The 27,922-nt window shown below is 49.5% G+C and overlaps 1 protein-coding gene across 2 annotated transcripts in view; it reads left to right on the top strand.

Moving 5' to 3' along the window:
* The first annotated feature begins 2,772 nt into the window (after positions 1–2,772).
* CLSTN2 (calsyntenin 2) overlaps positions 2,773–27,922 on the top strand; it is a 650,414-nt gene continuing 625,264 nt past the window's right edge. The window contains exon 1 of one of the 2 annotated variants that reach the window (XM_060298550.1): positions 2,773–3,433. In XM_060298550.1, the coding sequence (XP_060154533.1) occupies positions 3,325–3,433 (109 nt within the window). In that variant the 5' untranslated portion in view covers positions 2,773–3,324. The remainder of the gene's footprint in view (positions 3,434–27,922) is intronic. The other variant, XM_060298549.1, reaches the window with a different exon arrangement.

Below are 27,922 nucleotides of genomic sequence, written 5' to 3'. Positions count from 1 at the left end.
TCTGTTCTCCATGTCTATGAGTCTGTGAAACTACATTTTGTTGTTTACTTATTGTATATGTTTCTCTCAAAACCATGATGTGTGAGAAAAACATGGAATTTGGAATTAGGCAGACATGAATTCACAATCTGCACAAATAGGTGAATGTAGATGAGTTACTCAAACTTTCTTAGACAGTAACCTGGTTAGAACACAAAAGGGAACATAACACCTGTTGTTGAAACGATTAAAGTAAGCATGGGTTGCAAAACCCCCCATTGCAAAGCCTGGCACCAAGTGAACAGGGACACATTATTTGTTGTGTTGGTTTACCCATTTTTTTGCATCTGCAATGGCCCAGCACAGGCAGAGGGCACAGCTCCATACAAATGATGTGGACTTGAGGCTCTTGTGGCCCGAGAATTTCCAAGTCTATACTTACTCACCTTCATCCCCTCTAAGCCAGGTTGTTGGTGACTTTCTCTCAAAAGACACAAATCAGGGTTATGACTGGCATTTCAGAGACTTGGGAAGTAGAGATAAAGGGGAGACATTTTTTACATTTATTGGATGGTGACTGTGTGCCAGGCAACATATTGAGTGTTTCACATATATTTTCTCATTTACTTCTTGTAATGACCTTATGAAGTAGGCATAATGCTCCTTAATCAACCACCCCAAAACATAATGGCTTAATGCAACAACCATTTATTCCTCTTCATGAGTCAGCTGGGCGGCTCTGATGCGGGTCAGGATTGGCTGACCTCGGCTGGGCTTGCTCACGTGTCTGTGTTCAGCTCGTGGGTCAGCTGGTGCTGACCGGTCTAGGATGGCCTTGGCTGGCTGGACAGCTCAGCTCTACTCCATGTGGTCTCTTGCCCTACTGCAGTGGTCCAAGAGAGGAAGAGGAGACATGCATGTTACCGTCCCACTGGCCAAAGCAAGTCATGTGGCCAAGCTCTGAGTTGAGGTGGGAGAATACATCCAAAGGGAATGAATTCAGGGGGACAAGAACAAATGGGGGTGATTAGTACACTTGATTTTTCACAATAGGCATAGTTATTACCTCCAGAGGAGGAGACGGAGGCTAGCAATGCTGTGCCTCTTGTTCACTGGCCTGCCCCCTGTTGTCTTTCTCTGCTGTGTTCTTTTTGGTGATCTACTACATGGGGTGGGGATATTTTCCAATCAGCTGTATTTCCCCTTCTCATTATTTGGTCTGCATTTGAAATTTCATGTAAAAATTTTGGGACTAACCGATTGGTCTTAAAGAAACTCAAAGGAATGACATCAAGGGACAGTGTGGGTAAGTTAGTAAGGTGAGTCTACTTATTAGAAAATGAAGGGGAGGCAGATATGTAATTGGATGGAGCACAAACAGAAGAAAATGAGACAAATTTATATTTCTCCTCTATCTGCTGGTTTCCCTGATTTTGCCTGGGTCACCTTCACCTTCCCTGCCTCCATGCCATCCTTTCTGGATCCTGACATCAAGTCTGAAAAAGGCAAGAGCCTGATATGGACCTGAGGCACTTATTAGCCCTTTGATCTTGGGCAAGGAAGTTCCTTCCCTAATTTCCCCGAGCCTCCATTTGCGCATGTGAGAAAGAATAAGAGCACAGATGTGGGTTGTGTGGGTTTAAGGAGACCTGCAGGTGAAGCGCCCTGCCTAGGCTGAGCCTTCCTGCAGCCGCCATGAGTCATGGCTGCCCTGCAAGCGCTTTTTGGTGCCTGGAAATGCAGAAGAGTCGACCTGCACAACTGCAGCGGCTCTGAGTGAGCTGCCAGGGCGGTGCAGAGCGGCTGAGCAGCACGAGGGCTGTTAATGGATTTTATGGCTTTGTTGAGTATCCCAAATTACAGTTATTAATTATAGGATGCTGTTTAGACACGTTGCAACATATATTTTGTTAGTTGATTTGTATAGGCACATATCTGGCAACATAAAGAATGTGTAGGACCATAACACTTACAAAGCACTGTAATCGCCTTTTACTGCCCTCTTTGGCTTCTCAGACAGGAACAAAGGCTTTGAGGAGAGGACGGACAACTCTCCTTGGCCTTTGGACTGTCTAATGTCTAATTTAGTGTCCAGTGGCAGGGTGACATAACCTGTCTAGGTGCTCAGTATATGAGTTGAATCAATGAATAAATAACTTTTTTTTTCTAGATTTCTCTATTTCCTTAACTATTCCTTATGAACCCTGACCTGTGTGTGATATTGGCACTGCATATATGTATGCAAATAAGGTCAAGGATTTCTTCTGAGCCATCAGTTAATGTTTAGGGAGTACCTCTATGAACCTTGTGTGGCCTGGGGGTGGTGGGGAGTTGTCAAGAGTGCAAGGCCGTTGCACTCTGGGTACTGACAATTACTCACGAGGTGTTACAAGGCATGACGTCGGGTGGCCTGGTCTCAAGATGCGTGGAGTGAAACACAAAGGTGGTAACTTCTTGCCTGGGTACCATACCGCAGGGAGGTGTCTGTCCCACTGCAGCCTCGTCAGGCCCAGCGGCCCACGTTGGCTTTTGTGATCTGGTCCATCAGCCTCCGAGAGCCGTGGCTGTTCCTGCCTCTCCAAGATGGTGCGGAGTGCGGCCATTGCCCTCCGGGTCCGCGGTGATGTACCCGTCTTGGCAACTCAGAGCAGCACTCGCGCTTTCCAGCTCTAGCGTGTGCCTGGCGCCCTCCCCAGACCAGGCGGCACAGAACGTCCGGAGACCCGGCCAAGGGCAGGACCTGCAGCAACGCCCGCCCGCCCGCCCCTCCGCACGGATGTCAGCTCCAAGGGCGTGGCGGGGCACGGTGCGCTGAGCCCTCGCAGGCGACGCTCAGTCTCCCGGGGACCACTTCTGAGGGAGCCAGCCCTCCCACGAGGCAGTTATTTGAGAGCCGGAGCGAGGGCGCGAGGCCGGAGGGCTCCCCGCAGCCGCCCACCCGGTCCTCTGGGAGCCGAGTCCTACCTGGAGGAGGAGCGCCCCGGAGCTCGAGGACGGTGGAGGAAAGTTGGGGGGCGAGGGCGCGGAGCCGCGAGCCTAGGAGCCGCGGCCGGTGTCCGCGTCTCATGAATATGCAGGAGCCACCTCCCTCCCTCCGTGACGTCACGGGCCGTCCTGGGGTGAGCGCCGGAGCTGCTCGGGGTCCGCGCCAGTGAGCGCGGCTGCTGAGGGCGAGCTAGCGGCGCGGCGGCGGGCACCGGAGGCCGAGCGCGGCGGCGCCCGAAGCGCACACAGCGGCAGGGCAAGGCGGCCCGAGGCCCGGCGGACACCGGAAGGCGAGAGCCGGCGAGGGCAGTAGGCGGCGGCGGCGGCAGCGGCAGCTCGTAGGCGGCGGCGGCGGCGAGGATGGTGACTGGGAGGCTGTGCTGGGTACCGCTCCTGCTGGTGCTGGGCGTGGGGAGCGGCAGCGGCGGCGGCGGGGGCAGCCGGCGGCGCCGCCTTCTCGCCTCTAAAGGTGGGTGCTGGGGAAGTTTCTTCGTCTCCGAGGAGGGAAGCAGGGCGGGCTTGAGGGTGCAAGCGGCGGGGACCCCGCTGGATTTGCACACCCTCCCTTGCCGCAGCTTCCCCGGCCTCCGTGCGCCCGGGATGACCAAAGTGAGCGCCCAGCGCCCTGGACCAGAGAGATTCCACCTGCGGACGCCGGCCCAACCCCTGGGCAGGTTCTAGGGACCCAGGGGAAGGCCAGGTCTGGGGAGTCCGGACAACTCTGTGGGCTTTCTGCGTCGGAGTGGGGGTGTAGTGGCCGAGTGGCGGGCTCCGGCCCGGGAGCGGCGGGAGCAGGGCGCTGGCACGGCGCGGACAGGCAGTTGTCTGCTCCAGCCCTGAGGGAGGAATCAGTGGCGACGCCGTCAAAGGAGGGAGCAGAGCTCGTTTCCCAGCTCGGGGATGGGGTGGAAACTTGTGGGCTCCGGGGAAGGCCTCCCTGGCTGGCTTCAGGATCCCCCAGGGCGGCTCTGGCTCCCCTGGGAACGCGCGCCCTCCGGGTGGGCCGCGGAGTCCGGAAGAAGTGCGGGATGTGACCCTTCCCCATGGCCTCTCCGACTGTGCTTGGGCACCCGAGCACAGAGGCGCGGAATCCGGTGACCTCCCTCCCCGCAACCCTATTGGCTTGGAGTTCTTGACCTCCCCGCTTCTCCCGCCCCGGAGGAAGCAAGATCCTGGTGAACGCCTGGCGCGGTCGGGAGACTGTAGGCTGGCGAGCCGCGGAATTTGCTGCCTGGGAGCGCGGGGAGGAGCGCCGGGGTGGGGGCGTCTGGAGGGCGAACTGAAACGGAAGGTCACGTGCTTGCTGGACGGTGGTGGGAGAGGCAAGGGAGGAGCAGAGCGGGCTTGGGTAGCGATGGGCGCAGGAGAGGCGGTGGCAGTTCTGGGCTGGAGTGCCCGGCTTGGTGGTAACTTGTTGATTCTCTGCGTTTTGACTAGGATAGAAGGGCATACGATTGGTTTAAAGGCTGTGGCCAGATTTGCCCGGCAACCAGTACGGGAAGGAACGTGGTCACTGACAATCCTCAGAGGACGGAGGAGTTTGCTCTTGTAGATAAAGAGGCTCCGTATTAGCGGCAACCTGATTTGCAAACTGGCTTTGAACTGTAGCTTACCTGTGGCTCAGGAGGGAATGTATTCTACGTTTAATTACCCTTGGAGGGTGGGGAGAGCGCGAGGCAGCCAGTTCGCCTCCTCAGGACCTCGGGAATGCCTCTCCCGCAACTTGAGAGTGAGACGGTTGAGAATAGGAGAGTTTCTGTTTATGCTGTAATCTTTTAGTTTGGTGGCATCGTTTTTTGTAACATTATTTTATAAGCAGGCATCCTGTTCCTTTTCATCAATTCCTACCCCACCCCCATCCTTGAGAGGTAGTTTTTTTGGGGGGAAGACGAAAACTGATTATGAAAATGTCTCAAACATGTGGTAAAGGAAAGGTAAAGGAATGGGTAAAGGAGTCGTTGATCATTCAGAGAGACGCTTGTTTTGGTGAAAGCAAGAATAAAAAACAAAGAACGACCAAATCGTTTGCTCTCCTTCCCCAATATAGACACTTTGTTAAATAGGCAGATTACATGTTTTCGATTTTTTTCGTCACTTTGTAGCGGAGCAAATGGCGTATGTTTAAGCCGATGTTTACATACAGGGGGGCTCACAGCAAGTGAAGGAAGGGAAAAAAACTTGTTTGGGAGGAAGACCTGGTATGCTTATGCATCGCCTAGTTCCCAGGTCAAAATGGAAAACTTGGTAGAGATAAAAGAGAAAGATTGAAAAGAAAAAAAAAAAATCCAGGCTCTCAGTGATTCACGCATATGTGAATAATTATGTGCATTTTAACCAACACCTTGCATCTTCTCCACTTAGAACATATTCATTTCATGTTGAAAATAAGCCATTTGTCTTTCCGGAGTAAAAAGTTGATTGGTCCTGCGGAGCTAGACTTGCTGTCTCCCCCGCGTTCTTTCCTCTTTCTCTTTCCAACCACTGGGGGGCTGCAAAGGGCGCCGTTAGCTACATTTTTCTTTTCATTTCTTTTTTAAAGACAAATGTGTAATATTCGATCAAAACAGAGACATTTGCTAAGACACTTTAGCTGGGATTTACAGGGCTGACTCTCCTTATTACAATGCACGTGCATTTTATGTCTCTAAATTTTATATAATTTCTGAAGAACATTTGAGATACTGAAGGTATGCTTCATATATGATGTGTCCCACCACTGACTCTGCCTTTTCTAAGGTTCATGTCATTATTATCCCCATCACTAAAAAGGAGAAAAGTCAGGAAGACCTATGAAGAAGACTGAACAAAAAAATAGCTTTCTTTTCCCATACAATTTCTGAATTCATTCACAGAGGAAAAATGGGAGTGGGGCATCAAGCTGTGTGGCAGACCTGAATGCACCCTCTGGACAACTGTCTGGAAGTATGTCCTCCCGGCTTGGGCTCGTGTACGATGTCGTGTTTGTGGCACTCAGCTTGTTCTGCCTTTGTGTTTCTTGCTTCTTCCTGTAGGGAATCGAGCAGCTAATCCCTGAGAACTGTTTGGGGTTTTCGCAGAATCGCTGCACTTTGAGTACAAACATATTCCTGACGTCAGAAATAATACAGTGGCCAGGCAGCTATTATAAGCCCTTCCTTTTCTTTCCTGTATCTTGATTATTCAAAAAAGACAAACACTTCCTGGATGCTTTGAAAAGACCAGATCCTATGCACATGTCTCATGAGCAAAGCTTGGGAAGGCATTGTGGACCCAAGGAGCCTCTGGAGCAGAGAAAGGCATGTCTTATCCAGGGAAGAAAAGGCAATACAAAATAACCTCTTAAGATTTGTGCCAAATTTGGTGATGCACCAGTGGTCTCAGGTCTCAGGGATCTGGTACACAAACGCTTTTCAGTCCTCAACATCCAGGTATTGGTTGTTCAGGACGATGCTTGAGTAGAGACCATCAGCAATAACTGATGTAGTGCCCACCTGTGTGCCCAGAGCCTGGCTCAGTGCCCTGGAGGATTCTTAGCAAATATAAGATCACCGCCCCCCCCAACCATTCCCATCTCACTACTGCCTTGCTTTGAGAGCTTTGATCTGACTGGAGACAAGATTTTTACGTGAAAACTTTAGGAGAATGACAGCAGGCTGAGTTTGTGCCAAGTATAGTACCATGCGATGGGGACGCAGACAAGGGAGATAGAGATAGGAAGAGGGCTTGCAAGCACAGCATTTGGTAATAGGGAGAGGAGGAGACAGAGCGGAATTGTAGCAGTAGTTGTATAATTGTAGTAACTGCAGTTTGTGGAACTTCTCCTTAGTGTGTTACAGGCACTGCGCTAATCCGTTTAACTGGGCTGTCTCTCATTTTTACAAATGCAGGGCTGGTTTTGGTAGCCCATTTCACAGAGGAAGAAACTAAGTCTGAAAGAGGGCAAGTGACTTGCCAGGACAATCAGGGGAGGATGTGACACTGGGGTGAGAATGCGAAGGCTCACCATGGCCAGTGCCCCTTGACTGTTCATCGCATATTCTCCCCATTGGATTTAAAGGCAGATCTAGTGACCACAGGGAAGCTGACTGTATCTCTGAGATCCCCAAGAGCCCCTGTGGCCCTGCATACACAGGAGGAGAGTCCAGGGCTGCTGTTTCAAGGGCCCTGTTGGGAGATAAATGGAGTGGGCCTTGTTCTCAGCCATGGAAACCTGTGTTCTAGCTTCAAGCAGCAGCCTCATCCTCCCTCTTACAGATTCAAAAGCCATCCTTGCGTATTCCAAAGTGCACACGCAGAACCTCCCGTGGGGGCGAAGGTGGTGTGGACTTTTTATGGTGAATTGTCCTATATCATCTCTTGGAAAGTAGCATGTGTCTCCTGGGGGTGTAGCAGTTATTCCCCCAACAACTGAAGCACAAACGACAAAATGTCCTCAGCATTGCATCAGAGGGTGCACTCTGACCTGCACTCATCCCAAAGCACCTGTGGTTCCTGGACCAGGATGTGCTCATTCCTGCCCTGGACCCTTTGGACCATGTCTTCAAGCTAGACAGTCACCTTCCTCAGCCTAATGCCTTCTGTGACTCAAGACACAGCCAGGCCTGGGCATGGTTTCTCCTAGGAGCCTTCCCTGACTGGTCCCCCTGGCTGGTCCCCTGGGATATGGCTCTCCCTCTGGTGTACCTGTGCTCCTTGTCTGGCTCCAGCACTGCCCTGTGAGCTCTGAGGGCTGGAATCTTGTCCTGATTCTCGCTCCCTGTCCTGGTCTCCAAGTCCACCCCACTGCCTGGCCTCCGGATGTGAGCCGAGCAGTCAGTAGTGAGTGGCTTGGTGAATCCACCTGTCTGCAGTTGCAGTGCTATTGTTTAATGACACAGAGATTTTGGATGTTTTCTCCTGTCCTGTAGGAAGGAAAATTTGGGCTTCATAGCAAGAGAAACCTGGGTTCCAATCCTGGCCCTACTGCTTCCCAGTAAGATAATCTTGGACAAATCAGTGAATCCCTTTGAACCTCAGTTTCCTTATCTATAAAATGGGGATACAAAGATCTACCTTGCCAAGTGGTTGTCAGGATAGTGTTTAGAAATCACTTAGCACAGTTCATGGCATGTAAACAGCATTAAATACACAGTGACTGTAATTACTGTAATTACTGATCATCTAAACACTGGGTTCTAGCATCTGAGACTTGGTGACATTCTCCCTTTCTGACTGACCTCTTGGCAGTTCAGTAGCTTCGTTCATATCTTCCCTCCGTTCAAACTCTGTTCTCTCTGTCTCTGTCTCTCTCCACACGTGCATATGTGTGGACATAGTCATATATAAATACATGCACACATAGACATTTGGCTTGAATTGTGAAAACACCTGCCTCTTTCACTAGTCTATGAATGCCTTTGAGGCTGGGACCCATGTCTTGTCTCATTCATCTCAAAAGCCCTGGCACTTAACGCAGGGCCAGCTCTGAGGGAGGACTCAGCAATGTGTGTTATCTAAATAAATAAACATCTCTATGTGCCACTGCTGAAGGTGTGGGATTCTGGTCTCTGAAGGAAGAGCTTTACTGGTGTGATTTGGGTTGTAAAGAGAAGTCCCCTGACCAGCAAACACTTTCCTTCCAGCCTTGCTGTCTCAGAATGCAGAGAAGCACTCTTTTTTGTTTGTTTGTTTAAGACACTGGCAACCTCTGTGATGATGCATGTTTATGTGGAAGGGGGTAATTGACATTGTGATAGCCAAATGACAGCTTGAGACAGATTATTATTTTATTATTTATTATCTAGCCCACCACTAATTGGACCCTGTGGAAATTGGAATGGTGGGTTTGCAGATGAATCATGAGAGGACTGAGATGGGGGAAGCATGCTGAGCTGAAGACACTGGCACTGAACAGGACAGAAGTTCGCCATCTTAATCAGCTGGGGCTTCTGTAGCAAAAATAACATAGATCAGGTGGCTTAGAAACAACAGAAATTGATTTCTACAGTTCTGAAGGAAGGAAGTCCAAGAATGATTACGTTCTGGTGAGAGTTTTCTTCTGGGTTGCAGACTGCTGACTTCTTACCGTGTCCTTCTGTGTGGAATGCAGAGAGAGGAAGCAGGCTCTCTAACGACTCTCGCAAGGACACTAATCCCATTCATGAGGACCCCACCCTCATGATCTCTTCTAATCCTAATATGCTGGGATTTGGGTTGTAAGGAGAGGGTCTCCAAAAGGCCCTGTCTCCTAATACTATCACACTGAGGGTAGAGTTTCAACATGTGAATTTTGGGAGGACACAAAATTCATCCATACCAATCATGCTGTCAGCTTTGGGGGAGCAATAGACAGAAGACAGGAGGCAGCAGTGGTTGGAGGAGGATGCTTGGGGTGAGAGTGAGGCCAACCCAAACATGCACTGGGCCTCACTTTTAGCTGTTTCAGCCAAGAGCTATGTCTCAGTCTCCTGTTATTCTCTATGAGCGGATTGAAAAGCTAAAACAAATATCAGATATCAAAGAGCTCTCTCTAGGGCAAACATCACACATGACACAAACTATTGGAGAACTTGGTAGCTTCTGGGAAAAGGGTAGACTCTAGGCTGTGCATGAAACACCTGGAAAACGTTTTGTAGGAAAGGAAGAAATTGGCAAGCATAGGAGAAGCCAGCAAAGATTAACAGAGAAAATGAAAGAGGTCTTGATGGGCGAGTAGGCATTTGGTCAGCAGATAGGAGGTGGGCAGGACAGGTAGATGCAAGGTAAGAAAGCCCACGTTGGTACGCAGGCAGGAGTAAGGAGGGAGCCCAACCCTGGACAGATATATTTCTGCATACAGATTTATCAGGTTAATAAAAGAGTGAATGTTTATTGAATGCATACCGTGTGCCAGGCTCTATTTTAAGCACTTTATATATGTCAGTTGGTTTCATCTTAACCCCAGTTGGTTTGATCTACCAATGATGCAGGTAGAATTACTATCCCATCTTTACAGAGGAGGAAACTGAGGCCCAGAGAAGGGAAGTAACTTGCCCAAGGTCCCACAGCTTAGAAACAGTAGAACTGAGATTTGAACCCAGAACAGTGTGGCAGACATGGATTTCCCGTATCACACAGGCTTACCTAGCAGAGTGATGTGTTTTCAGCCCGAGGAAGGCGCTGAGTGAGGCCAGAGAGGCTCTGCTGCCCTGGAACATTCTGAGGCAGTTCAGGAACATTTGGGTCTTCAAAATTGCTGAAAGAATCAGTTTCTCTGGAAGCTAGCTTCACTCTCTGATTGACTTCCCCTTCAGGAGCGAACATCATCTTTCTCTTCTCGCCCCGGCAGCTGGAAGCCTTCCTCCCCTCCCGTCATGCTTGGCCTCAAGTAGAGAAGGCAGCTGTCTGCATTGCATGGTCCATTGGAGGGGTCTCCTGAATCAGGAAGACCTCCCAGCAGTTGTTCATTTGGGTTAAACATGGCCCTCCTCTGACTCTTTTTTTTTTAAGCAGGCAGGGTTAAGAAAAGCTACCACAGACACTTTCAAGTATATTAGATGTACTTGAAGCCTGGACTCTGGGGAGAATGAGGAGGGGTTGCTGACAGGCGAGTGTGGCAAGAGGGGAGAGAGATGGCATAGATGAAATAGCAGGTGACATGACTGCTCATAAGGCTGCCTTTTCTTCTGCTGTTGTGGCAGGATTTTATATATGTCAATTGTCTTTTTCACAAATACCCATTTTACAGATTGGTAAGTGAACACCACAGGGCATGTAGCCGCAGAGCCAGGAATCAGACCCAGTGGTCAGACTAATTGCAGTTGGTTGCAACCCAGCACCAGGAAGCCAGGTGATATCTTGGATGATGTCACCCGAAGGCCACTTCTCCCACTTCTTAGTGGTTTTCTAATCCTCAGGCACTTGTTTCCAGTACCTTCTCAGGACTTTGCTTGTCCCCAGCTCAGTGTCCTTTGCTTACATCAGTCCTCCGGAGATGGCCCTGACCAACTCTTCTCCTAGCTCACCTTAAGCCCTGCTCAGAGGCTTGCTCCATGTCTGGCCCCTCTAGGATGCCCTGGGGTACCACCAGCCCCATGTGTGTGCCAACCCAGCCTCTCATCTTCCCTCCACGAAGCTGCTGCTTACTCTGTGGCCTCTGTTTGGATCAAAGGTACAAGATCTGCACACTCACCCAAGCCAGAGCCCTGGAGTCCTCCAGCATCCTCATCTGTCCTCTTCCATCACACCCCATCCTTCACCACGTCCAGTTGATTCTACCCATAAAGACCTAGAACCTTCCCACTCCCCTCCATGCCCGTTGCTACTGCCTTATTTAGCATCTCTTGGGAATGAAAGCACCCCCTCCTCATCCCATCCATCACCCTGTTGCCAGGATGGGTCACATCAACCCCGGTCCCACCAGGCCTGTAGGAGTGCCATCCCAATCATCATGAATTCCATCCTTCACCATCCCTGCTGCAGTCTGTTAAGGTCCCGGGGTTTTGAGAATAATGTAACACTCTTGGAATTGCCTCAAGGTTCCATCCCTCCGAGGTTACCCTTGTGACGCTCATTGTCTGAACAGCCTGACCTCTTGATGTCCCCGGCTGACTCTCTACTTCCATGGGCAGCAGAATCTTTGCTGCCACTGGGGTTCCAGCACCTGAAGTCCAATTCTCCTATTACATTTCGTTGCCAATGCCCCGGGGGGTGCTTGGGGATAGGAGATGGAACAGGCCACCAGTTCCCATCCTAGAGGAAACCAGCCCTTCTCCCACCTTCTACCTCTCCTATGCCTACCATCACCCCTTCAAGGAGCTCAGGCATTCATAGAGCAAAGGCCTGGACCGAGTGTCTACAGAGATCTTCTGCCTATGCTCTTGCAACCCAAGCCTCCTCTGAAGCTAGGATACACAGAGAGCCTCACCCCTGAAGACAAGCCACAGTCCTCTCAAGATAGATCCAAACTCTCCAGCCTCACATAAAAGTCCGTTGATGGTTTCTCCCCTCACTTCTCATCTGGGCTTCTCTTCTCTCAGTGAACTTTCCAGCAGTTTCCAGGTAGTAAATACTATCTTCTATCAAGAGCTTACTGCGTGCTGGGCTCTGTTCTGAGTGCTTTATAGGTATTAATACTCATTCAGTCCTCCACTCAATCAGATGTGTGCTCTTATTATCCCCATTTTACAGGTGAGGAAACTGAGGCCAGGAAGGTTAAGCTACTTACCTAGTTCACCCAACTACTACTGCTACTACAGCAGAGCTGGGATTTGAATGGACAAAGTCTACTTTCAGAGACTACCCCCTTATCTGTTGGGTTAGTGACTCTCAAGCCTAGATGCACAGTGGAACCACTTGAGAGTTTCAAAATAACAAAGGTGCCTGGAACACCCCTGCGGAGATGCTGGTGTCATTGATCTAGGACTTGGGGTTTAGTTTAAAGCTCTCAGATGTTTGTGATGCCCAGCCAAGGTTGAGAAGTGCCCCTGCCAACCCCTATTGCTGACAGTTCCCCAGGGAATGCTTCATTTCTTGACATGGGTTGCAGGGCTGCTCCTGGGTGGGGGCCTTGACCCTCTTTATTTCACCACCTCTGGTTTCCCCCATCACAGTGCCTATCGCCTCCCTGCCTCTCCAGGCAGACTGTGACCCCCTCGAGGGGGAAGCATCCTGGTCACCTCTGTGTGACTGGTGCCCAGCACAGTCTGAGGTCCAGAGTGAATGCTGAGTGTTGAGGGAGTGACGATATGCCGGGGTGATGCCACCCACACTGGCTGCAAGTCCCTGAGGACTCTGCCCATGCACACTTCCCCCGGTCAGGGCTACTCCCTGCCTTTGGTCACTGGTAGGAACTAGTCATCAGGCCTCTCCCCTTTAGTTAACTGATTCTCCTTCCAAACCAATGACAGCATTCACTTTGTAAAGGTTGAAAACACTCAGTTCTGCAGATGAGTTGAGTGAACTCTAACCACACCAAGATGTGTAAGGGAGTCAAGTCCAGCAGATGCCGCTGGAATTCTCACTGAGAAAGGCTGTAAATGCCACTCGTAGCTTCTAAAAATGCTTAATTGGCTGAAATTTGACTTAAGTTTTGCCGATAGAAAAAAACAAAACAAAACACACAGCACATCATTTTTGTGATTTCTGCCACTTTGCATTTCCGTGATGTGTGTCGTATTATATAGTTAAACAAATCTGCAGTCTTCAAAGAAGCCTGACGAGGAAATCACCTGTGGAGAAGGCAGTGACTCCAAGTCACGTGACTTGGATCCACTGATCTGTGTGAGGCTCAGGGCACATCACGCAGCCCTCTGGGGTCTGCTTTTCCCTGTGCAGAAAGGACAGGAGGGCACCGCCCTCCTCTATTCAAGAAAGTTCTGAGTATCCACGTGCAAGTGGCTCTGAATACCCTTTGGAAGGATAAAGTGCTTAAGAAAATAAGGTGATCAGATTTAAGAGATTGGTTTTGAGACTTCAGGACTCCAGCCCTCCAAACAAAACCCTACATCTTTCCGTCTTTATACTGTCTTACCAATTTAATTAATGATATTTTCAGGAGAAGTCTGAATTTAGCGGTAAGGCCCTTCCTAATTCTTTAATGTACATTCTGCATATGGTACACGGCGGGCGTTCACCATGGTTATGCAAGGGGTCCAGCAGTTGCAGGCCCATACATTTTCAGGGAAGAACCAGTCAAAACTGTTAATATGATGTCAAGTTGATGTGTCATTTTCCAATTTGCATGGATAACTGCATCTCAGCAAATTAATTAAAACAGATAAATGTTAATCTAATGCATGTCTTCTTGTAATTAATGAAATATAACCATTACCGGGTATTTGATTTATTATTTTAGTTTATAAAATGCCGAATTCTTCTGTAAAGTTAGATACAATAAGAGGAGAAGCTGACCCATATATAGCGCTAGGAAAAGTGATCACATTTCAATAAATTAATCACGCTCTAAAAGGATATAGTTCATTAACACCATGAACTGAAAGTGTTAGATGTAAATTAGATTAACCTTTTTAGCGACACTTGCATTTATATTGCATATTCTCTTCAAACTCCAAGCACTTTACATATATTAATTCGATGAACCCTCACCAGACCCTTGTTAAGTAAGTACATATATCAAAGTTGGAAGGGAGGAGAAATGAAACCCTTCAAAAATACTGAAATCCTGGTCTTAAGATTTATGATTTCCTCTTCAGCAGTACCGTTTATGCTGGGCTTCTGGAGCTGGAGAACATGGGTGGTATTCAGGCTGTCTCGTGCTGTCAGGAAACAATTAGCCCATCACTCAGTACCTGAAGCCAGAGATGCTTGTGCTGGGTGCTCAGGCCAAATGCTCTGCCTTCTTTCACAAAATACACCCCAGCAACAGTGGGTCTGGCTGTGGACAGGGCAGCCCCAAGTGGGTGTGGGTGATGGGAACTTAGTGCCCCACTGGGGCATCCAAAGGTCATCTTCCCTTGGGTCAGCTGCTGCTCCTTTTTACATCCCTACCCTTGATCATATATCTGGGTGCTGAGGTTGGGCTGTGGTGAACAAGACCTTGGGAGGCTATTGGGAGAAGAAAGGAGGAGGGACAGGGAGATAGGAATGGGCTTAACCTCTTTAGCTGGGGGTCTTTACTCAGGCCCGCCTGAGTTGAGGCCAAGACCTCTGTCTCTTTACCTGCTGGGATGGAGAGTGAGAGAGGAGGAGTCCCTCTGCATCTAGCTGAAAGCCTGCTCCTCAAAGAAACTTTCCTGAGTGAGTACCTGGGTCTTCTGTAGCAGCTGGTCACTGGGACCACTCCTCTCCTATGGGGGCTCTGCCTACTTGCAGGACTTACTGTCGTTGCCTACTGGAGATTGCACAGCGGGGAGAGGAAGCAGGGCTCGCATTATAAAAGCCTATGAAGAATCAGGGGAGGAGACTATAAGCATTTCCCAGCTTGATTGACTGTGTGTTTGGTGGTCTGAATATTTATTTTTCCAACTCTTTCTGTTCCTTCAAGTTCTCAAACCCACAAGTGCTTTCCTAGGGGCAGATTTTCACTTTATTCCACAAACCCATTGAAATGCTGTGTGTCTCAGATAACGGTCTGCCCTGGAGCTAGCACATCACTAATGGTTAGACATGAAATAGAATGTAGGAGAACAAAGTTGGAGTGTCGGGGATTCTTCTCCCTGCTTCTGGAGTTGGAAAATCATGTACTCTGGTCCTCATGCAGGGACAGTTGAACCCCACCCAGTCCTAGAATCTCAGCTCATTCTGCTCTGCCAGCACTTCTTGGCATACTTGTCTGCTGCAAAATGCTCCAGATTCTCTCCTCCAGACCTCGTACGGAAGGGATGAAGAATCTGGATGTAGAGTCAAGAACTAAGACAGGCCATGACTCAGGAAACTCGCAGAAATGCTAGGGAATGAGAGAAAATATTGAATTCGCAGTTTATGGTATTTTAAGTTTCCTTCCTTCCTTCCTTCCTCCCTCCCTCTTCATTTCTTCTTCTCTTGTGTGTTTTTGTTTGTTTGTAGGAGGGTGTGTGGTCATTTGGAGCAGGGAAGGAGGCTGAGATAATTTATAATCAGAGTTAAAAAGAATTTCACTTTCAAGATCTAGATTTCACTTTCTTTTTGTTGTTTATGTTTTTTTCCGAAAGCAAACTAATTATTTTGGCTTTATGGCGCCATCATGAGAAATATCGAGATGGCTTATCTTGTGTATTAATTTTAAAATTATATTTAAGTCTTTTTAGTGATTTATTCTTCTTTTAACTAGAGGTCACAAATAAAGCACCTTTTTTTTTTTTAACTGCACTTGTATCTTTTCCCTCTTGAAAACCCCCCTGCCTCCCCTCCCCCCCAACCTTCCAGTCCTTAAATTGCAGCCCTCTTACTTGGAGGAACTCGAGTCAGAGACCAGCCAAGAATCTTTGCTTGAAGACGGAGTTTTCCTGGAGTTTTGCTTTCAGACGTGTCCCACCTCTTGTCTCAGAGCCCACGAGGGAGGAGGGGAGGGCTGACGGAATTGCCGGGTCATCTTCAGCACCCTCCTCATCCGCTCCTTCCCCTCCTGCCATATCTCTTCCTACTCCCTAAGTCCCTCCAGGATCTCGCTCTGCAAGACCTTGGTGGTACCAAGGTCTGCTTTTGGAGGTAGTGTTTGGCTGCTCCCTGGAAACCACTTCTTCTTCTTTTTTTTTTTTTTTTTTTGCGGTACGCGGGCCTCTCACTGTTGCGGCCTTTCCCGTTGCGGAGCACAGGCTCCGGACGCGCAGGCTCAGCGGCCATGGCTCACTGGCCCAGCCGCTCCGCAGCATGTGGGACCTTCCCGGACCGGGGCATGAACCCGCGTCCCCTGCATCGGCAGGCAGACTCTCAACCACTGCGCCACCAGAGAAGCCCACCCACTTCTTAAATTACTACCAATAATCATGAGAATCATCATCCTCCTAATCTTACAATTTGTTTTCTGCATCCAATGGGAAATGTGACTAGAAGCATCTTTAGAAAACTTTGCTACCTCTGTGGATCAGAACCACCTAACCTTTAATTAAAGACAGAGGGTTCACTATGCAGCCACAGCTTCCAAACAAGTCATGTGGTTCATACTTCCAACCAAATGGGCTCTGGTAGAGGAGATTTGGAGCTGCCCCTGCCCCTGTCTCAAGTCTACTAGACGTGGTGACCTAACGCTCTCCTTACATCATCTTATCAGAGAGGAAACGCTCTGACATAAGCTAAGGCAACGGGACATGATGCAGGATCTCACTTGGCGATGTGCGCATTAGAAAGAGAGGACACTGCTCAACCCCTAGGGTTACGCATTCGCACACTGGCGGCGTTTGGGGCAGCGTGGCAGGCTCTCTGGAGGGGGTGGGGGACGTGTGAGGCAGATAGGTCTCTGTCATGGTGCTCAAACCACATTAGGGTGATTTAGCTCCTGTGCTCAAATTGTGGAAGCCCTCCCGGGATGAGTCTATGTGACACCTTCTGTCATCTGAAAGCTGGCAGTGGTGGCTACAGGTCTTAAAAAGCTGGGCTCCTGCCCATGCTGACTGCCAACTCTGGTGGGTCTTGATGTCTTTTCACTCGTGGGTCCTGGCATGGAGATAGCCTGGTACTTGGTGTGGGTGGCTTCTCTGGCCGTGGGTGAAGACGTGCACTTGGACATCCTCTCTCCCCAGTACCAAGGCAGCCTCGATTTCCAGGGACCTTGAGCCTTGCCAATCCCCAGCCATCCCTCCTGCACACCTAAGAAGGCACCCCAAGAGACAAGGGAGGGGTTGCCCATCCATTGTGATGTAAGAGCCTCAGGTGTGCAGACTGGGGGTGTGCTCAGATCCAACCACAGGAGCACTGCCTGGATACGGGCATCAAGCCCAGTGTCTCCCCTTCATTAGTCACAAGGACTCACCTGGTTCTCTAGCTCGGTTGCATCTGCTTAAAGGCAGGGCAGGGTTTCTCCTAAGCAGCGGCCAGCACACCTGGCTCAGCAGTCTGTAGAGCACCGATCCTTCTCTGTCTGGTGTTCTCAGTGTTTTTCAGTGTCCTGAGCTGTTCTTGTCTCTGGTCCTTGCGTCTTGTGGCAGGCGCTATCTATATCCCTGACTCTTGTCTTTCTACTGCAGCCAGCTCAGGATAGGGATGGTGGCGGGTGCGGGGTGAAGAGGCAGGGGCCTCACTGCTCAGAGAGCACTTGGTAACTTGGATTCTCCTTGCCTGACTGTACTTCTCTATCCCTGCAGCTCATGAACCGGTTCCTCTTTAATCCACTTCTACGCAGCCCTTGGCAGTTCTTTCAAACACACACACCCAGTCCACCACCCCCTGCTCAGAATCCCTCCCTGTCACTTCATCACTTTCAGGATAAAGTCCACTTTCCTTGGCTTATCCCAAAAGGCCCTTAGTGGGTGCCCAGCTGTTCCTGGGCTAGAAGGTGAGCTCGTGTGAGCAGAGCCCAGCACCTGCACGGTGGCTGAGGAGTGAATGAGCGAATCTTCTCTCCATATGTTGTCCTCACGCTTCAGCCTGACCCGCAGAAAGAGCCCAGTTCCCTGCCTCATGGGTCTTCTTGTGTCTCTGCGCCGATGCACACCCCGCCCTTGCCCCATCTGCCTTTGCCTTGTCTGGCAGCCTGGTGCGTCTTCTGGGATCCATCCCTGGGCATCCCCTGGGAGTATTCTTCCCCCACCTCGATTACACAGCTCCCATACGGACCTCCACGGTGGCACTTACCAGCTTGCCTACCTGCCCACCTGCCTGTTCCTCACTAAACTGCCTTATCCCTGAGGTCAGTGTCTGTGACGTCCTCACCCTGTGCCCCCAGGCATGTGTGGTCTAGCGCAGGGTAGGTGGGTGAGTGATGTCTGGAGTTCCCTAGAACTCAGCTCGTTGCCTTGTGGGGATGGAGGGCTGGCGTGGAGTTCCTCTTGATTTATCTTTCTCCTTCATCCCCCTGGGTCCCCAGTGCCCATCTTTCCAGTGCAAGCCCACCCGAGTAAGGCTGGTGGAGAAGGAGGATTTGGTTAGGAAGGTTAGCATCGTGGGCTGGGTGCTGGCTATCGTTGGCATGAGCTGGTGCGTTCAAGGATGGCGAGATAGAGCCAGGCTGGGGGCAGGTGACGTGCTGGAGGTGAGACACACTGGGGACTGGGAAGCTAGATGGCTCAGGGCTTTGGACCTCTGAGGCTGATGATTCTGGGGGCCATTTCCAGAGTGTATGTGCTTCTGGGATAATTAATGTAAAGCAACTTTCCCATCAATGCAGAAGCTTAGCCATGAGCTCCCTCTTTAATCTGTAACACTGAATACCACCTATCTGGGAGAACATCTTCTGTCACTGCGCCGATGAGAATTAAGTTGTAACCATCGGCTGCTGCGGGTCTTACACTCTGCCCAGCGTGCCCTCCATGTCTCTCAGTGGTTACTCCTGGCTCCTGTCAGCATCCTCTCAAGCCGCAGACTGTAGAAGTCCTACATGTATTAAGCACGCCTCCTTTTCCAGACAGGCCATTAAAAGCGATTTGCAGTTGGTGACATCAGATGCATGTGTATGGAGAGGCCAGGATAAGGGTTTTAGTTGGAAAAGCTTTGCCATCAGTTAGAGTGAGATGGCCCCATGTGATGAGGCCCGTGGAGTGCTACCCCCATAGCTAGAAAAAAAAAAAAAAGAGCAAGTGGGAATCCTTCAAAGTCCAAACATTTACTTCTAGATTTAAGGATATGCTGCTTCAGTTCTAAGCATTCGAGCTTTGACACTGTGCACAGGGAATCACCACCATCCCCATCCAACCCAAATCCAGGACTTTGGAGGTTGGTGCTGGTAGGGGAAGCTCCTGGGGGTGCTCCCTGGAGATGTGGCTCTGCAGGGCTGTACGGGGCGGGTGGCTAACAGCCCCGACTCTGACCCTGAAGCCCTCCTTCTCCTTGGGGCAGGAGTTTTTGTGTCGATTATGCTGCTGGGGCCGGGGCCTGGACAGGACTGAGCTGCCGCCTTCCCGTAACTCTGGCTCAAGTGGGAACAGCTTCTCCCTCTAGATATTAAGGCTAGAGCTTGGACCCAACTGGGTCTGACTAAAGGCTCAGGGTGCATAACAGGGAAATAAGCAGAAAGGATTATGAAGGCAGACCACCGGTTTGCATTGCTTCAGAACCAATGGCCCCTTTTTACAACATTTTGTAGTCCTCCCATTATTATCCTGAAATGAAATGTGCTGATATTACTGCTTGCTTGCATACATAATTTAACAAATCAGTATAATGCCTTAACTGAAATATAAAGAAACTAAAAGGAAAATAATGTATCATAAAATAGTGTGTAATGCTTGTGCCCATCTAAACTAGAGGAGTAGCGAATTAGATGTTTGCTGTGAATGCCACAGCTGCAAACGCAGATGGCTCCAGGTGCGTGGTATTGGCAAGTCAAATATCATGATTGGGTTTCCCTGGTGGCGTAGTGGTTGAGAGTCCGCCTGCCGATGCAGGGGACACGGGTTTGTGCCCCGGTCTGGGAAGATCCCACATGCCGCAGAGCGGCTGGGCCCGTGAGCCATGGCCGCTGAGCCTGCGCGTCCGGAGCCTGTGCTCCGCAATGGGAGAGGCCACAGCAGTGAGAGGCCCACGTACCGCCAAAAAAAAAAAAAAAAAAAAATCATGGTTTATCATGGGTGTGATGTGATGTTAAGAAATGGTGACATACTTCTGGTGAAACTCTGAACGAGAGAAAAGTATCCTCTGGCCTTAATTCATAGGATGGGTGTATTCCTGAGAAACTTGGGGTTTATTAAAGCTACGCGAAGAATATTTAGCTGACTCATTCCAGTGCATTAGTACAAGGAAGAGAACCGTGGAGTTCTAGATGGTGTGCTGGGGGATGTCCAGGCCGAGAGGTGCCTGGAGGATATGCCCCAACACACACACACACACACACACACACACACACACACACGCACGCACGCACACACACACACTGAGTCCTAAGTTCCTGCTTCTAAGATGTACCAAAGCTGGATCCCACATGTACTTGCAGGTGAAATTGCCTTAAAGGGTAGACAACTTCTGGAGCTGTAGTCTTTCTGGGGAACTTTTGGAGCAAAGGGGAAAATGCCACTAGCTGGTGGACACCTGAAAGAGGTTGTCCCGTTTCACGAGAAGACCTTCTGAAGAATAAAACCTTCCCAGGGGGCATGTTGGAAGACCGCACTGAGCCCGTCAACCAAGTGCTGGAGCATCATTTAAGGGGATAGACCAGCGGAAGGGAGGACTGCTACTTTGCCTAAGATGGAGCCAGGCTGGGAGTAGGTGACATGCTGGGGGTGAGACAGGTTGGGACCTGGGAATCTAGATGGCTCAGGACCTTGGACCTCTGAGGCTGATGATTCTGGGGGCCATTTCTAGAGTATATATCCTTCCGGGATGGTTAATGTAAAGTAACTTTCCCATCAACGAAAAAGCTTAGTCATGGGCTCCCTCTTTCATCTGTAGCACTGAATACCACGTATTTGGGAGAACATTCTTTGCTTTAAGTATAGAGACATGTCTTCCCCTTTCCCTTCTGCTTCTCTTCCCCACAAGCAGAAGAGTAGGGTGGAGGGGTGGAGGAGAGAGCAGACCACACTCGACCCCTCCATCAGGAGACTTAGGAATACCTTGCCTTTTGTGGGGGAGCAGAAGCTTTGTGGATCAGAGAGGAGTTTAAAAATGAGTTGGGTTGAGTCTTAGTAATTGACTGAAAAGCTGTTGAATTGGGCTGGAGTCTCTTTAAGGCAGTTGCCATCCAGTAGGAGGCAGGAGCTTGATAGCACCATAGGGGGCAAAAATAACAGCTTTTCCTGTTTATATCCAGATGGATTAAATGCTAACAAACTGGCTAGAGTATTTATTATGGTCCATACTGATATTTCAGAGATAAAACATTGTTTTCTTGGATGGAAAATTCTTCCTTAGTGTTCTCATTGATAATTTAGAGGGCTGAGGGGTTTTATTTTGTTATTAATCCCTAGGTGTCTGTTTATTTCCCCCCCCCTTCCTTCACATGAGCTTTAAGGTGCTCCTAAGAGAGAGGCTGAATTGCCAAAGAGAGTTTCAGTAACTCTGAGATGAAAGTGCATTTTAATATTTTGATTTAATGGGAAATGGTATATCCCCTTAATAAGGAGTTCAGTGACATTTGGTAGTTCTGTAATATTTGACTGGGAGTTGAGTTTATAAAAATTTCAGCCCAACGGTAACTTCAGGGCACTAAGGGATATGTGTATTTCTGAAATGAGAAGACCTGGTTGACATTCTGATTCTAAAACCAACATCATCTCCTATGCATCACCATATTTTCAATTATAATGGACGATGGGCAGTGCATTTAAAAGTGTTTTCCCTGCAAGCTCCCTCCCAGACCCAGCTGGGAAGGGAGCCTTCTCACACGCACTCTTCCAACTTAACTTACTAACACGCTTCCTTCTCTAAGACTGCTTTGTTTTTTTTTCTGCCTACATTGGTTCCTCAGGGATTCTTTAGAAAGTGGAATCTTTTTTAACTTCGTGGGGGAATTTACATCCTGAGTCACCTGAAAAGGTTGAACTTGGGAAAAGCAAAATCATGGCAGGAAAAGCCTGAGGTTGTATGAAATAGCTCTGCCAGCCAGACAAAAGTACTTCTAACAAAATCTGGGGAGTAAAACCAATGTCTAGGGCATGGTGTTCTAGTATCTCTTGGGTGTTTCAGGATGATTCAGACCTTCTTGACATTTGTTTCTCATTTCAGCATTAGCTTACTCTCCAAGGAAACAAATGCCCTAAATGGATTATATCAAGAACCCGATATGCCACTCGTAGGCAGCGAATAAGGTCGGGGTTACACTCAGGCAGTCCTAGGATGCAATGGTTTTGTGGAGTAATGTGGGTTTTTATTTTTAAAATTTTTTAAAAATAAATTTATTTTTGTAACCAGTGGAAGCAAACTTTATATGTCACCTATTTCGAGTGTACATTTCAATGATTTTTAAAATAAATTTACCAAATGGCTCAACCATCGTCAATCAGTTTTAAAACATCTCTATGACTCCGATAAGATCCCTCATGCCTATTTACTCTTTGTTTTTTTAATTGTTGTTGTTTGTTTGCTTTGCCAGGAGGCTCAGGACCAGACCTCCCTACATCAGAGACTGGTCACAAAACCAGGTCTGCGGTGGCCCTCGCTTCTACCCACAGTCAGTCTAGGGTGGGGCAGGCCCGGTCTTTTCCCCACCCACCTCATCCAGCTGGGCTGGAGGAATAGAACAGCTGTTGAGTTCGGTGAAGCCTGCTACCAGTGGCTTAGAATTAGGGGCCTCTGCCCCAGTGGGGCTGTGAACTCCCGGCTGGCCTTACAGCAGGTCTTGACCCCTTCTCCAGTGTACATTGTCAACAGACTTAATAAGATGCAGGTTGGATAGAGACTAGTCAGCAGCCTCAAGGGTGTGTGTGAGGAGGGGATTTGTGTGGCCATCGAGGGTGCCTTGCCCACGTTCCCTCTGCTCCTGCCATTTTCATAGATTCAGGCCCAACTTCCAGCACTAGGTGCCCTTTGCCTGTGTGCTGTCTCTGGCCGTGAGACCCCTCTCTGCCTGTGTGCGGGCCAGGTCAGAAGTCCCAGGGAATTAACACCCCCAGGAATGGTCCTCCACCCGTGACTGACAGGAGTTGGTGGATCAATACCCCTGCTCCGTTGTCACTGAGGTGGGAGAACATCACAGCCTTTCACGTGGTCATCCAGGGGTTCCCACGTGGTCTGGGCTCCACTTGCCCAGTTTCCACCCTTTGTTCCTGAGTCATTTCTCCCCTCCCCCACTGATCTTTCCTGAGATCGCCTCCAGATAAACCACCTGCACTCAAATCCTTGTCTCAGGTGGAGCCTGCTCCTGAAGGAACCCAAACAGATAGAGGGGCAGACAAGAGAAGGTTTTTCTTTTTTTTTTTGTTGCGGTACGCGGGCCTCTCACTGTTGTGGCCTCTCCCGTTGCGGAGCACAGGCTCCGGACGCGCAGGCTCAGCGGCCATGGCTCACGGGCCCAGCCGCTCCGCGGCATGTGGGATCTTCCCGGACCGGGGCACGAACCCGCGTCCCCTGCATCGGCAGGCGGACTCTCAACCACTGCGCCACCAGGGAAGCCCAAGAGAAGGTATTTTATAGAGAGCACTTCAGGATCTCAATGCTGGGATTCCATTGCACATTTAGTCAGACTCACTTGGCGGCTGTGAGGTCTCGTGGGGCGTTTGGAGGACTGCTACTCCTTACTGGTGTCCCCCTTCACTGAATTGGGGCGTTCCTGTGTGGCACTTAGCCTGGCCTTCACTCCCACCTGGGGTGAGGAGGTCTCCCTGCAGCGAGCTCTGTGCAGGGCTCTGCGGCCCAAATTCCCTGGGCCTGGGGGGGATGGGCGGCTGTTCCTTGGGGCCCAGGATTCTGAAGGCCCCTTGAGGGCAAGGTTGCCCCAGCTCCTTCCCCAAGATCTGGGCTAGGGTGGGTGCCCAGCCCCCCAGGGGAAATGAGGTGAATTAGGCTGATGCCTGCAGCACACATCATCCACACATCTGGGGCAACATCTGGTGCCTCTGATCGCAGCCAGATTTCTCGAGTGTCTATTTTCAGCATTTTCCCAGAGTGCCTATAAGTGAATTTGCAAAGCGGTAACTCTGTCTGCAAGGCTTCCTTCACTGACGTGGAACAGCCGGCAGAACAGAAAATCTCTCCCCTCCACCCATCCTGGTTTGCCCATGAGTCTGAATGACTGTGGTCATTCTGTCATTTCAGGTAAGGCAGTGAAAAAATCTGATTGATACAAATTCGGCCCTTTCTCTGAGAGACTTAGTGCCCTGAGCCACTGCCGGTTGAGCGGGTTGACGGGAATTAGTCCGTCCGCTTAGCTTCAGTCACATGGCCCAGCTCAAGTGGATGTGATTTGGTATTTTTTATGTTTCTGACAGCCAAATGACTTTATTTCAGAGGTGACTCTTCTCAGCATATAAAATATATGTAAATAGGTGATTTCAGGTACTGAGGACAACCCCTGATTTATTTAAAAAGTTCTTTTAATTCTAGGTGGCTGACTGATGCCTGGTGTGTGAATGGTGTGTGAATGCTGATTCAGTGTAGGGGTCCAGATTAGGCAACTTAGAAGACATGGGGTCTTGGAAAAGTTGCATAACTTCTCTGAGAGTTAGATTTCTCGGCTCTACGATGGGTATATGAAATCCTACCTCAAGATGCTGTTGGAAAGATAAAGTAAGGCCTAGGATGTAAACCACTGGGCATAGCAGAGGCTGGTATTCTGGTGATCTACAGCTAGGTAGCAAACTACTCCCCAACTAATCCATGTAAAGCAGCAACGTTTTTAAAAAATATTTTTTATTGGAGTATAGTTGATTTACAATATTGTACAATGGTATACAGTAAAGTGAATCAGTTATATATATATATCTCAGTTACATATATATATGTCTTATATATATCTTATATATATATATCTCCATTCTTTTTCAGATTCTTTTCCCATATAGATTATTACAGAATATTGAGTAGAGTTCCCTGTGCTATACAGTAGGTCCTTGTTGATTATCTATTTTCTATATAGTAGTGTGTGTATGTTAATCCCAATTTATGCTCATAGATCCTGTGGCTTGGGAATTTAAATGGGGGTGGGGTGGGGAGGATAGCTTGTCTCTGCTCCGTGATGCCTGCGGTCTTGAATGATCAGGAATTGGTTGGGGTCATCTGGAGGTTTCTTCACTCCTGTGTCTGGTGCCTGGGCCTGGATGACTCAAGGATTGGGCTCAGCTGGGGCTACTGACCAGCGGCTGCATATGATTCAGCTTCCTGCCTGCATGAAGGATAGTCGTGCTTCTTACCAGGACACAGATTAGAAGCTGCACCGCCTCTTGTGGACCCAGCTGCATCCTCTCCTAAGTCATCTGGAAGCAGATCCTGCTCACCTCGGGGCTTTCTCTCACTGGATGATGGCTTGCATTTTCTCCTTGACTATGTCCTTGACCTTGGCCTTAGCCAGAGTGGTCTCTACTCTCTCATGCCCCAAGAGAGAAAGAATGGAGGACACTCATTTCCTGGGTAGCAGGCAGGGAGCACATGCTATGAGGGGGCAGCATGCACAGTGGGACCTCTGGAGGGAAGATGGGTCCCCGTAGGAGGTGCGACCCAAAGGCTGGAGGGAAGGGGGTGATGAGGAGATGGTCGGACCTTGAGCATAGTTACCCCTGTTCTAGAGACTTTACACCCGTCAGCTCACCCTCACAGGGGCTCTGTGCCTAGGTTGGATAACTTCCCCACTTTATAGTTGAAGAAGTCTCCGAGTGCTCTTAGTAAGTCCATAAGTGATGATGTTGGGACTTGAAGCCGGATCTGTGACTTCTGAGTCTGTGCTCTTACTATCGCTCTGGTAGGCAGCTTCCTATTTGGTGACACCTTTCCATATTTTGTTCTCTATTTATTGTGCATTCATCCTTTTCCCTGACTCCATTCTGTACTCACTGAGGGCAAGAGTGTGTCTTCTCCTCTTACATTCTCCTCCTGTGTGCTTGGGAGTCCCTCAGAAAATAGCACCGGGGCCGGGTCGAGAGGCCGCCATCACCTCCATGGGTCCAGCCTGGCGATTCTCTGTCTTGTGAGCCCCACCAGCTGGGTCCCGGTAGATTGAGAGCAGGGAAGGCATAGTTGTTCATAGCCTAGTCTCCAAAGGAAATTTTTTTTCTCGTTTATTGTTGAAGTATTGATTTTGAAATTGAAACACAGAAGGTCTACTGAAGGGATGTCCCATTCGGAACAGGCTCTCTTTTTTCTCCCGTTTTCAGGTTAAAAGCAATAATCATGAAGCAAACAGAAAAGGCACCCTCCAAAGAATGTGAATGGCTCTGACAGGTTACCGCTGCTGGATAGATGTGGGGTTTACATGACAAAAACCTGAGCACAATGCCCATTGTCAGTCACCAGTAATAAGATTTCCTGAAAAGCTCAAGATCTTAATTAAAAAAAAAAATCCCATAATTTATTTTTGCTGGTAAGTGTCCTTTTGCCTGAGGAACTACTCAGGCAAGAATATTGCTCTTCCTAAACTTCATTTCACCAAGGCTGGGTCTGCTTCATCCCCGACCCTGCACCTTCAACGCCTCTTCCTGGTTGAGCAGGCTGTTTGGAGCAGAGAAGTCTTGGGTGAATGTTGTTGATTGGAGAGAAACAGGAAGATCTACATTTTGATGGGGAAACCAACAAGCTGACAGATTAAAATATTCAAAGATGATTCTGGGCAGGAGGGCAACACGGGCGTTGAAGTAGGCTGGAGAGTCAGGGCTGGTGGAGGTGATGGGGGGTTGATGACTGCTCTGAGCAGGGAGCCCTCTGTGCCTTGGGGCCGCCCAGCTCTCCAGCCTCATCTCCAGCCTGGGTCTGGCACTTAGAGCATAAGGAAGGAACCAGGTGTCTCCCCCTCCAGGCAGGACCACTCCCTCCCCCTGAAGGACCTAGGATGCCCTCACCTCCTCCCTAGGCACAACCTCCATACCAGATCCCCAAGATGGAGAGGGATTTTCTCTTCATGGGCGACTTTTCTGTGACATTTTGCATTTCTCCTCCCACAGTTGTGTCCTGACTCTAACCTGTGCATACCTCAAAGAGAGCCTTACTTTTATTTTATTTTTTTAATATGAAAAGCTGGATTTGCCTGCCAGATAGTGAGGCCTGGAAAGGGGCAAGGCTCATCTCTTAATTCAATCCCTGTTCCCCAGTACCTGGTAACTCACAAACTTTTGACCGGGTGAGTGGGCAAAGGCATGGATGATTTGTTGATTCAATGAGATGCTTTGGAGTGTGGGACTCTGAGGGTTCTGGAGAGGGCAGACGATGTCAGGGAAGGAGCTGAAGTCAGCAGAGAGTGCGTGCCATGTTGGGCACACGCCGAGACCAGCCTGTTTTCCATGGGCTGCCATCTGAAGGCCTGCGGAGAACGGGGACCCCCTTTCTAATGTTGAGCCTCCCCACCCTGAGCTAGGGGGGCTGGGCTAGCACAGGAAACATTCTCAGGCCCACAGTCTCAGGATCACCACGGGAGCCCATGTGTCAGACTCTTCAAAGGCAAGCACTTTCCCTTGTTTTTCTGCTTCTTTTTTCCTGCTGAGTCACTGCCTGTGAGAAAGCCGCTGTTTCTCCCACCTGCCAGTGGGGGACCTCGTGTCTGATTGTTGATCCACACTGCAGAGGCAGCCGGGGCTGCTCAGAAATAGGGCTTAGCCGGGGCACCCAGGCAGCTTGCACTCCTTCACAGGGAGCGTCTGGGGACAGCTGTCACTCGGAAGGCTGCTCAGAGCAAATACCTGCTCCCGCCTGATTTGTAGTCTGGGCAGGGTAATGGCCACTGGAACCCTTGTTCCATAGTGATGTCTCCTAGGAGCCTGGGGGTGGGGACCATCAATGAGGACTGAGGATGTCGCTGACCCACTCTTGGGAGGGCTTATTGGCCACGTGGGGTATGTGCCCCACCTCCAGCATG

The sequence above is a fragment of the Globicephala melas genome, chromosome 4 (assembly GCF_963455315.2).
Source record: "Globicephala melas chromosome 4, mGloMel1.2, whole genome shotgun sequence".
Classification (NCBI taxonomy): Eukaryota; Metazoa; Chordata; class Mammalia; order Artiodactyla; family Delphinidae; genus Globicephala; species Globicephala melas.
Note: the sequence above shows the minus strand (reverse complement) of the source record. Positions and strands in the feature narration are given on the sequence as shown.